At 40.7% G+C, this 12,357-nt stretch overlaps 1 protein-coding gene and 2 long non-coding RNA genes across 13 annotated transcripts in view; 1 reads left to right on the top strand and 2 right to left on the bottom strand.

Moving 5' to 3' along the window:
- The window catches only part of myt1lb (myelin transcription factor 1-like, b), a 238,254-nt gene that overhangs the window by 222,817 nt on the left and 3,080 nt on the right, over positions 1-12,357 (top strand). For 9 of the 11 annotated variants that reach the window (XM_074659944.1, XM_074659943.1, XM_074659950.1 and 6 more), the window contains 5 exons: positions 5,412-5,633; positions 7,539-7,633; positions 7,940-8,043; positions 8,150-8,293; positions 9,801-9,863. In XM_074659944.1, coding sequence (XP_074516045.1) covers positions 5,412-5,633; positions 7,539-7,633; positions 7,940-8,043; positions 8,150-8,293; positions 9,801-9,863 — 628 coding nt within the window. The remainder of the gene's footprint in view (positions 1-5,411; positions 5,634-7,538; positions 7,634-7,939; positions 8,044-8,149; positions 8,294-9,800; positions 9,864-12,357) is intronic. The other 2 variants (XM_074659951.1, XM_074659946.1) reach the window with 1 other exon arrangement.
- The window catches only part of LOC141783056 (uncharacterized), a 281,504-nt gene that overhangs the window by 194,950 nt on the left and 74,197 nt on the right, over positions 1-12,357 (bottom strand). The gene's annotated exons all lie outside the window — the stretch shown is intronic.
- The window catches only part of LOC141783057 (uncharacterized), a 233,219-nt gene that overhangs the window by 171,760 nt on the left and 49,102 nt on the right, over positions 1-12,357 (bottom strand). The window lies entirely within an intron of this gene.

Genomic DNA, 12,357 nt, shown 5'->3' on the forward strand with positions numbered 1-12,357 from the left:
GCTCTGACAAGACAAATGTGTTTTATGAGAGTAAAGTTTCAACCCAAATGTGAAAGTGCAGGAGAAACTTCAGAAGAAGCAGAGTTGTAGCAGTTTAGAGAGGGGAGATTCTGCAGTCTCTGGTGAGCTCCTGCAGACACACAGGTAAGGAAAGACAGAGAGGGAGAGATGGAGGCAGAGAGAGATTGATTGGACTCTACCTAAATCCCACAATGGGCTTCTCTGGCCTCAGCCCTGCAGCTGCATTGATTTCTCTGGTGGTGCAAAGCACAAATAACACACTGTGGCCATTCTCCATCTAACCCCTTGTCATTCTGTTGTATTCTGAGGACAATTTGCCACAGGTAACCCTGTCAGTATGCTCTGTTGACTTTAAAATATCTTTGTCACATATTGTGATTCACTATTTAAGCTTTGGTAACCATTAAGGATCTCAAAGGGATAGTTTGGTTGTTTCTCAGTAGGGTTGTATGAGGTACTTATCCATAGTCAGTGTATTACCTACAGTAGATGACAGTCGGCGCGCCCCCAGTTGGGAGAAACAGACAGAAGTACCAGCACAGGAGCAAAGTAATGTACTGCTGTGGACGGCAGCAGCAGCGAAAACGCATTATAGACGCCTAATTATAGGGCGGCTGTGGCTCAGAGGGTAGAGCAGGTTGTCCACCAATCGGAAGGTCGGTGGTTCGATCCACGGCTGCTCCGGGTCACATGTCGATGTGTCCTTGAGCAAGACACTTAACCCCAAATTGCTCCCGGAGGCATAGCCATCGGTGTGTGAATGAGTATTTAGATTAAATCCTGATGGGCAAAGTTGGCACCTTAGTAGCCTCTGCCATCAGTGTATGAATGTGTGTGTGAATGGGTGAATACTGACATGTAGTGTAAAGCGCTTTGAGTGGTCGGAAGACTAGAAAAGCGCTATATAAGTCCAAGTCCATTTACCATTTACCATTTTAAAAGAAAGGCTCACCTAAAAAAATCAATATCAGTTTAAGTATATTTAGAATATTTTCACTGCTTTACCTTGCTGTCAGACAGTCCTTTCTGACGTGGAACTGAAGCCGTTTTATCCATCTATGCTGTCTTCAAAGCCACCAGACTCCATTGACAAAACCAGTAATTTTACATCTCAAAACACAGGGGTTGCTGGCCTACCGCTGCCTTGATGGGTTAATTTGTTTGTGTTACTGTGTGACTTTGGTGAATCCAAACTAACCTTTTAAAACACCACTTGATTGGATCCCTAGCATTATTATATCAAAGAAAAGAGATCAAAATTGTTCCATAAAAAAATGTCTTTCATGTGTACCATGATATAGCCGTGTAGAAGGTCATTAAAATGATCAGTTCTGCAGGCATGTTTTCAGTCTACAGGCCATTTGGACTGTTCTTCCACAGTTAACCAAACTGCAAACTTGCTATTAACTTACTTTAAGAGTTGGGTCTCCAAGATTGACAGCAATGTGTTAAAGAACATAGATAGACTAACTTTACAGAGTTAACTTGAATGCATCAGTTTTGGATACATTTTTTGCAGAGGTGTTCATGATACTAGAGTTTTTCTGGTACCGATACTAGTATCTAGCATTTGCGTCCGATACTGTCCAAAATTCGGTATCAGGCGAGTACGCCAGTCTTCGCACTGATCTGATACCATCATTTATTAACCCAGAAAAAAATCTACTCCTTTAACCGTATATCAATTATTCCTCGCCGCTCCAAAACAGCAGCCTTCACTGTGCTGTCGCCCTGGATGTATCATGGCTGCCACAGGTAACTACTTTTTTAGAGCAGCGAAGAAGAACTGATTGCAGGTAGTTTGTCACGTGACAATAGCAAACAACCACAGTGTGGTGCTAGTGGAGAGTGTAGCGGTAGTCAGAGCGAGGAAAAGGTCAGCCGTTTGGAAACATTTCATAGTGGAAAATCCAACAAGTAAAACAACGATATGTCCAGTATGTACAGCTTCCGTTTCCAAGTGTGGCACTAGTGTTGCCAATTACACCAGCAACCTTCTAAAACATTTGAAGATGCATCACACGAAAGAGCACGACGCCTTCAAGGCAAACGAGAAAAAAAAAGGACAAACTGCAGCAGTAAATGTTGGAAACTACATTCCAATGACGAAATAAAGTCCACAAAGATAGTCCAAAAGCAACGAAGATATTATATTTATCACGCTGGTATAGGATCGTCCGATACTGCAAGTTCAGGTATCGGAATCGGTAAACAATGGTATCGGAATCCAGAGTTCATGAATGGTTAGTATCATGTAGAGACATGATACTAACCATTCGTGAACTCTGCATTGATTCTATTCAGGAATTCAGCCAGCCGTCGTCTTCTCTGTGTTTCTCTTCTGGCGATAGCAGAACGAACAGATACAGACGGGGTAGAGCGAGGGGAGATTGTCCACTAGTTAATCGATAGCGGATGGTGTCGTTCTCTCGGACGGATAAAAAAATTAAAATTTCCTAAAAAAGAAATGCTAAAATGGGTCGCCAAATAGACTTTGGCAACCCTTCATATACCTGGGGCGGGGTCACCCCAGTAAAGTCTATCTGTGAGAAACACTCACTAGCTGGGAGGGATTTGTAGTTTTTTCCTAAATCAAGGGAATGGTAAAAAAAAAAATATATCAATTCTGCAGGGAAGGGTTTTGTAGTTTTAAAGTGTGAAATATAAGGTTCAGCCCCAGTTTGGCTCTCAGGTCACTGATGAGGTGTTGTGGGCTGATATCTGGTTCAGGCAGCTGAAACATGTATGGCTTGAACTGGATTTTGTGGAAATGGTCTTATTGTATTTTAACCCACTGTTACTAAATATTGAAACAAATTTAGAATAGCAGCAAATCAAACCTACACACAGGTGTACAATAAGAATCTCAAAAGTCATAGTAACCCCTCGACACAATTCTATAGTAGTGATGCTACCAATCACAATACCATGTATCATCTCTAGGAGGTAAAGTGATATAGTCTAGTGAATGGGAAGGGAAATACCAAGGATTAGATTATTAAATGATATTATATAAATTATATATCAAATGTTCTTTCATTTTAAATGTTCAAATGATCCAAATATTGTAAACTGACAGCTGAAAGAGCAGATTAGATTCTGTTCTAATTCATTTTAGAGAGGTCTGGACTGAAAACATGTATAGAAACATGAATAACTAGAAGTGCACTCGGAGAGCGCAGACCTCCGCCAGGGCAGGTTTCATGTATGTCGCGGAGATCTCTACAAAGACTGTATGTTTTTATCAAATGGAGATCCAATGAAACATTTTGGTCTAATGAACAAAAACTTATGATCTGTGTTTTGTACTTCCATAGACTAACGTGAAAAAGGTGGTGAACACCACTAGAATTTTGGCAGAATGTGGCAAATATGTTAAGGAGGATAAAGGAACATTTTACATGAATCAAAATATTAATTAAAAAGACTGTAGAGAATGAAACTTTGTGCTCGGTTGATTTTTTTTGACCGAACAAAGTTACTCCAAACATTCTGGGTTAGAGCTTCAGTAATCAGTATATTTTTGGCATCATTGGGCAAAAATCCCATAATAACCTTTCAGCATATTGTAATTCAAGTGTTCTGAGAGAAAAGTAGACTTCTGCTCCTCCTCATGGCTCTGTTTTCAGGCTTTATGGTTTTGGAGTCTGGGTGTAGGGCTGCACAATTAATCGAATATTAAAGCTGTAGTAGGAGAGATTGGAGCAAATATGATTTAAAAAATATATTTTTATAAAACGGTCACTATATGGTGACAGTAGTACATGAAACAGGTAACCTGAAAAAAAGCATGTGCCTCTGTGTCCTCCGGTGCTCCTAACGGCATCTGCAAGATTTCACAGACCGGAGGAAAACAAGCAGTCAGAGCTGATCTGGAGTCTGCTGTCCATCTGCTGTATATGAGAGCCGGCTGTCAATCACTCACAAACTCTGATCAAACGGTCAAACTAGGCAGCGCTGATCAAATATGAATCAATATTCTGTTACTGTGATGCCTATTTCTCTCCTCAAATGTTCTCAGAAACATCTTGTAGTGTACTGTTTAGCTGTAAAATGAGAAAGTTTGTGACGCGGCAGCCATGTTGAGATCAGTTGAAGGAACACCTAGTTCCGGTCACATGACCGGAGCACAGCCAATAGGAATGCTCTCTCAATGAAATGACCTGTGATTGGTAAAAGTCTCTCGTCACGGGCTAGATGTTCTAAAGCCTGAAAACAGAGCCATGAGGAGGAGCAGAAGTCTAGTTTTCTCTCAGAACACTTGAATTACAATATGCTGAAAGGTTATTATGGGATTTCTGCACAATGATGCCAAAAATATACTCCCTACTGCCCCTTTAATCGCGATCAAGATTTTGACTTTCCACATTGATGTTTAAAATGCGGCTCCACTCATAGAAAACTCTGCTGCGTATCAGATCAAGCTGATGTTTTGTGTTTCACTTTTGGGGAGCTGTGGCTTTCCATAGCTGTCATGCACGCGCACCCTACAGAGGCAGCCTGTGAGAAACGTTCCTAAATGTTGCGGCTGCAGTCCAGAGTAATATACTGCATAATGCCCTGAATTCAAGTGAAGAAGAACCTTATTTTAAGTCTTGATTTGATGCAAAGATTTGTATATTAGCAGTAATGTAGCACAACATGGAAGTGAAAGCAGTGCTCTGTTTATTTAAATGTGAAAGTGCAATACAAATATTTTGTCCCTAAAATCAATGAATAATCGTGATCTCAATATTGATCAAAATAATCATGATTATCATTTTGGCCATAATTGTGCGGCCCTATCTGGGTAGATGGATTAGTTGACCTCTGACCTATTATTATGAGGGGAAAGATCTCAAATCAAACAGAAATGGCAGACAGCAGTCCACGTGATAACCCCTGTATCTGTTTTTACAGTCAAAAAGCTGCTGTTTGCAGACAGAACCGATACTTTCACAACTGTAGCTAGCTTTACCCATAATCCATTTTGTGAGCTGTGACATTTGGATTAATTTACTGCCTCATTGCATCTGATTAGCACTGGTGTTGATGCACTGTCAGCATTCCAAAAGTGTGATAAGGCTGCCACTGGGGCAGCTTTAAATAACATGATGGTATCTTTGTTTATATCAAAGCAGTAGAGATAGAGGGAAACAGAAAAATTATATTGGCTCATACAGTGTATGGTGTTTTAGTACTCACACTGTATGTACACCAGAGAGACTGTAGCTGGGACTCAGCAGGTCACTCAGCAGGAAAAAAAAGGTTGATGATGTCTCCAATGTGATGAAAAGATGATGCATCAACTTTGAATATGTAAACAAAGTGTGGTTGAATGGATGTGAATGTGCAACAATGAATTCAACTGTTGAGTGAGATCATTTCACTTTGTCTCACCCCCCCCCCAGGTGTCCAGTCCCAGGTTGTGATGGTCAGGGACACGTGACAGGGAAGTATGCGTCCCACCGAAGCGCATCAGGATGCCCCATAGCAGCCAAGAGACAGAAGGACGGCTACCTAAATGGCATCCAGTTCACATGGAAGTCTGGCAAGACGGAGGGCATGTCCTGCCCCACACCGGGCTGCGACGGCTCGGGTCACGTCAGTGGCAGCTTCCTGACACATCGGAGGTGAGTCTAGGGAACTCTGGGGGCTGGAGTACTACATATATCTATCTATATATATACGATTTGAGGAGTCAAATTTTCTTGTAAACAGACAAAAGTTATGTTTACATTCAGTGTTACTCACCAAAACACATTGTGTAAATGACGGGTGCTAATCACCAGAGGTCCCACGATATATTATCATTATACAATATTATCACGATACGATATTATCACAATATGATATTATCACGATACAATATTATCACAATATGATATTATCACGATACAATATTATCATGATACAATATTATCACGATACAATATTATCACAATACAATATTATCACAAGCTGTTTCTCCCTGTTTCCAGTTTGGAGTGCCGTGATATACTGGTACTGACGATAACCGTGATATTTAAAGCTACAATGAGGAACTTTAATTTTGTGTTGATTTTGGCGGTCCTTGTGGATAAAAGCAGTCGGTAGTGGTTCCGAGCACCAGAGTCCCTTTAGAAAACCTCTCTTATTACTGCAGCAGGGTCTGATAGTCTGCCCAGCTCAGTCCTAGTTCTGGTTCTCTCGTGCCTCCCTTTCCTCCAGCGGGTCCAGCAATACGGCCTGGGCCTCCAGCAGCGTGGTGTCGGTATTGGCTGAACGAGTGTCTGGTGAACCTGCATGATTTGGTCTGATTTTGCACGGAATCCGAACCGGTGGCACCGATGACAAGCATTAAGAATAGTAATAGACAATCTTTTCTCAAAATCTAAATTGAGACATTTTCATAACCAGTTTAAAGTTCCTTACAGTAACTTTAAAAAATGAAATATTGATATCATGTTAATAATACACATATGATAATATTGTGTAAATAATCCAACGCCTCTTAAATCAGGCTTTTGTCCAGTTATGGTAACAGACTCTCTCTCCACATCCCTACACTTGTATTTTGAGTGTAATTCATTTGCCAAAAAGAGACAAACTGCACAATAAACAAAGTTAAGGATGAATTTGACTGATAGCATTATACAGTATATAGTAGGGCTGTTAATCCATTCAAATATTTAATCGCAATTATTCGTGAATTAATCACACATTTTTTATCTGTTCAAAATGTACCTTAAAGGGAGATTTGTCAAGTATTTAATACTACAAATATGCTGCTTTATGCAAATGTATGCATATATTTATATGCATACGCATATTTATATTTAAAGGGGAGACTCGTGGGTACCCATAGAACCCATTTACATTCACATATCTGGAGGTCAGAGGTCAATGGACCCCTCCTCGCCAAAATTTGTTTGGAGCGTTATTTATGCCCATTATCTTCCCTCTAGCTTTAAAACTGAGCCCACTACAACCTAAAAAAAAGCAAGTTGTGTTAATGCGTTAAAGAAATTAGTGGCGTTAAAACAAATTTGCGTTAACGCGTTATTATATATATATACAGTATATATGTGTATATATACATATATATATACACATATATATACATATACAGCATATGTATATATATATATGTATATATATGTATATATATATATACATATATACATGTATATATATATACATACATATATACTGTATATTACAGTGAGTATTTCAAATACAAATACTACCAATATTGTGATAATAATGATATTGTGAATTGGCCACGATGATCGTGCAGTGAACATGTGATATTGTGACAGCCTTAATTCCAGTCTTTATGCTAAGCTTAACTAACTCTCCTGGCTGTAGCTACATGTTTACCGTACAGACATGAGAGTGGTATGAATCTTCCCATCAAACTATTGGCAAGTTGAACTATGCCTTTAAGACTGACATTAGTGGAACATTTCTCACCATATACACTATAAACCCCAGCAGTTGTCTCATTGTGTGGAATATACTGAAACAATGCTCCCTCTCCTTGTTGCTGCCTTCAGTCTGTCGGGTTGTCCACGAGCCACCTCCGCCATGAGGAAAGCACGGCTCTCCGGAGTGGAGATGCTAACAATAAAGCAGCAACGTGCCAGCAATGGTAACTACAACTACCACTCACCTACACAATACAGCAACTGATTTCCAGTCATTGGAAATAAACTGCCATTCAGGGGTAGGATGTAAATAATGAACAACAGGGCTGGGCTTACTTGGCAGTAAGTAAGTTGAGTCTTAATCAGTGACCTGCCCCGGTTCTATTGTAGAGGTGAAGACAGTCACACACCTTGTCCAGCAGAACTCTTACTCAGCTACAGAGTCGTATTGTGTCATTTCTAATGACTCCAGTCCAACATAAAGGCTGTTAATCTCATGTATGACTTGTGTCACTGCTGCTCCTCTGTAGGACTGGAGCATGAAGAGGACATCAAACAGCTGGATGACGAAATCAAAGATTTAAGTGAATCAAATTCACAAGTGGAAGCAGACATGATCAAACTCAGAACACAGGTAAGTCCCCTCCGCTGTGCTGCATGTTTCAGCCCGTGTTTCTGTTTATCTGTGTGAATACAGAGCTTTACCGTAACATCTTGTCGCCCGCCCGTCCTCTCCTCAGATCACAACAATGGAGTCCAGCCTGAAGTCCATAGAGGAGGAAAACAAGGTGATTGAACAGCAAAATGAATCTCTCCTGCATGAGCTGGCCAACCTCAGCCAGTCACTGATAAACAGTTTAGCTAATGTCCAGCTCCCTCATATGGTAAGGGCCACCAGGAACGGCAAGCCGGCAAGTCGCAGAACATAGCTAACCGTAGCATCATAGCAGCTTATTCATTTATCTGTGCATTTAACCAAAGCCGATTGTGCATGCTTAGCCTAAAATGTGGAGCATTGCTTGTCTTTCCGAACAGTGAGGGGGAGTTGTGAAATGAGGTTTGATTGGGCATTTTTTAACAACAGAAATCTGTGCTACATTCAGAAGTACAAAAGTGTTTAAACAGTAGTTTATATTGAGGTTTTGTCTATACTTTTAGAAGGATATAATGATAACAGGCTTTATTGTGAAGTGTATACCAAATTAGTTGAATTGTTTGTTTGTTTTGTTTTTTGCTTTTTTACTAAATATCCATGTGCTTCAGACACCTTCTTCTATTTGCTATCATTCTATCTTTCTTTTTTTTTTGCTCTTGAAGATACAGTAGTGTTTTGTAGTGATCACACATCCTGTTTTTCATCCTCCACCATGCCATTATTTCATGATATCCTCTTGCATAATAGATTAGTTATTATTAGGGCTGTCAAAGTTAATAATGCGTTAACGCAATTTCATTTTAACGCCACTAATTTCTTTAACGCATAAACGCAACAGTTTTAAAGCTAGACTGGTATCATATGAAACCAGCAAACCTAATGAATCCGTTGGTACCCATCATGTCATACTAGCTTGTCGCAAAGGAGGATAAATAACACTCCAAATTTGTGCAAAATTTTGGCGAGGAAAAACTGTCATGTCCATTTTCAAAGGGGTGCCTTGACCTCTGACCTCCAGATATGTGAATGTAAATGGGTTCTATGGGTACCCACGAGTCTCCCCTTTACAGACATGCCCACTTTATGATAATCACATGCAGTTTGGGACAAGTTATAGTCAAGTCAGCACACTGACACACTGACAGCTGTTGTTGCCTGTTGGGCTGCAGTTTGCCATGTTATGATTGGAGCATATTGTTTTATGCTAAATGCAGTACCTGTGAGGGTTTCTGGACAATATCTGTCATTGTTTTGTGTTGTTAATTGATTTCCAATAATAAATATATACATGCATATTTGCCCACTCCCATGTTGATAAGAGGATTAAATACTTCTCGCTTTAAGTAAAATTTTGAACAATGATACAAAATTTTTCGTTGATTGACAGCCCTAGGTATTATATTAATTATTCCTTAGTTTAGAACCTTGTCTGAGTGGCAAACTATTCATATAATCATATCCTCCTTTTATATTTCAGCATTTGTTCAGATCAGTCCATGATGCCGGAGTAAAATGCATTTAAGCAGTTAGGATTTGACCTCCTTGTAACCATGGGCTGGCTTGGCTCTGTTTGTCCTGTATGTCTTCATCTATGTCCAGCTTCTGTTTCCCCAGTTAATTTGAGGTCTCCTGTATGTGGCTGTATATCAAATACTGCCACCCAGTGTTTAAATGTATGAATGACAACTTAGTTTCTCAAATCTAGCTAATAGAAATGTGTCCCTCTCCTTCCATAGAAACCACTGGCACACAAAGAGCCTCCTCTGAGGAACAACAGCTGCTTACAGCTACACCAGCAAGTAAGACAATGAATTATATCATTGATTTGTTCATGATTCAATATTGTTTTTCACTTCCTCTATAAATGTTGTCATTATTATGGAAGCAAAAAAAAGCCATAAGGATTTGAATCTGAAACTGAAAGTTTGTGAAACTTAATCAATACTGAATACTTAATGTTGACATTTATTTCAGAACTTATTATAGCCTATTACAAAATTTTCTGACACCTTAAAGGGTCACTTCTGCATTTTTCAACCTGGACCCCATTTTCCGCATGTTTTTGTGTCTAAGGGACTAATTGGGACAACACTTTCTGAAATTGGTCCAGTAGTGAGGGAGAGCGCTGTAGACGGCAGCTGCTCACAGGCTGCAATGTAGTCCTATTGGGGCAAGCTGGCACCATCATTTACGTCCACTAAAAGTGCTTGTTTTTGCCATGACAGGCTCTGACTGTTATTTTAAGTGTCTGACAACATTATGGAAAGCGTCTCACTCAAGGAGAAGTCTCGTTGTGAAATCTGGCGAGGTGACGTGTTGCTGGAAGACCTTGGTGGAATAGTGGAATACGTCCATGGTGGCAACCAGTGATTGTTGTGTTGGAATACAGAAAGCGTAGCTTAGATAGATAGATAGATAGATAGATAGATAGATAGATAGATAGATAGATAGATAGATAGATAGATAGTAACTTTATTGATCCTGAGGGAAATTCAAGTTTCCAGCATCACAGTTCCATAGTGCAAAAACATGTTAGTAAAAAGGCAGTAAAAAAGTTAGTAGTGCAAAGTACAAGAGAGATGAAGAAAACTGTTAAAACTGTTAAAACTGAATATAGTGCAGGGTAACAGCTGTGATACACGACTATTAAAAAGTGCAGAAGAGACTGTTAAAAATGAGTAGGCTATAGTGCAGGGTAACTCCAGTAGCTTAGTCTAAAGTGCACTGTATGGATTATTATCTGTTCTGCAGACCAATAGTGTTATCTCAAAGATTTTTAATGTCATGGCTGAATATTTAGATGATTTCCACAATGTGGATGAGAAAAAATTGTTGTCCCCTTTAGTCACTCAGACACTAAAATAGACCCTTTTACTGCCGACGTCATGATTACGTCACGGTGTTAGCTGGAGGCTAACTGAAAGACTGGAGGCTAACACTAGCAGTGGGCCAAAGTTACACATCGAAAATGTCATCTTGCTGTGTGGTTGGGTACCATAATCAATATTGCAAACGTTTGAGATGACAAACTAGGATTCGATGCTCTAGCGAGCTACAATATCGGCGAAGGGTTTCAGAGATGGAGAGAAAATGTTGCTAATATTTAGCCTTCTGCTAACCACAGCTAATGGCTCATGGCTGCAGTTAGCAGAAGGCTCAACTATTAGCAACCCTTTCTCTCCATCTCTGAAACACTTCGCCGATATTGTACGACTGACTTTACTGAAGGATAGTTAACTATAGGCATCCAAAGATTTATACGCCCTCAGTTTATCTTTACAGCGCTGCTGTTGGCCACCAGCCTGCTGGTCGATGGCTGGCTACTTAGCTAGCTTGATAATTCTGCCATGGTGTCACTCAACACTGGTTACAGAAGATGAGCCCAACAGCGGGCTGGTGGCCAGCAGCTGTGCTGGGTCTAACGGCCCCTCTGCCTCACTCCTCGCCACTAGGAGACTACTTTGCCAGGAGGAGAGCAGGTGTTAGCTAGCTAGCTTGTCAGTCGTCCTTTCCTCCTGAAATATCATTAGTCTGCCAGCGGCATCGGAGTCGGCTAATCTGGTCCCGTTGGTTAATGTTAGTTTTCTCAACTACCACTGGTTGTGAGTGACTGACCACCAATTTTCAAAACAAACTAATATTTTCTTCAGCCATTGTTAAAAAAAAGCCAACAAAACTTCCTAGCCAACATTAGCTAACATGTTCAGAGAATTATTCTGCCTCCACTTAAAGGGACTATTTGTAACTTTCAGAAATGCTTGTTAACAGCAACACCTGTGGCCGTTAAGTCAACGACAGTCAGCGTCGGGCTCGCGCTTTGCTCGCTCTACATAGACATGAAGGAGCATCGCTCAACACAGTGAGGCGACACACGTCAGCTAAATGCACAATATCACTCTATATTTCAGCTGCTTGGCAGTAATGTTATCTGACCAGACGAAGGTCTCTCCATGAATCACTGCTGATCCTAGTGTTGGCTTTTCCTGCCTCAGCCTCCGGGGCTGAAGCAGGAAGAGAAACGTTATCGTCTCTGACCTGCGCCCGCAGGGAGACACCAGCACCCGGTCAGAGACGATAACGTTTCTCTCTGCAGAGCCCCGTCACTTCACAAGACACGGGAAACCTCTGTTGGTCTGGAGGAGCTGCAGCAGTTATTTCTGCACAAACGTCCACTGTACATTCACTAGATATTCTCAGAGCTAAACTAACTCTTCTGCAGTGTGTAGTGTGCGCGCATGCACGTGAGGTGGAGCGAGCTGAGTGAAGGCAGGCAGGCAGGCAGAGGAGCAGAGT

Source organism: Sebastes fasciatus, chromosome 15 (assembly GCF_043250625.1).
Source record: "Sebastes fasciatus isolate fSebFas1 chromosome 15, fSebFas1.pri, whole genome shotgun sequence".
Taxonomy (NCBI): Eukaryota; Metazoa; Chordata; class Actinopteri; order Perciformes; family Sebastidae; genus Sebastes; species Sebastes fasciatus.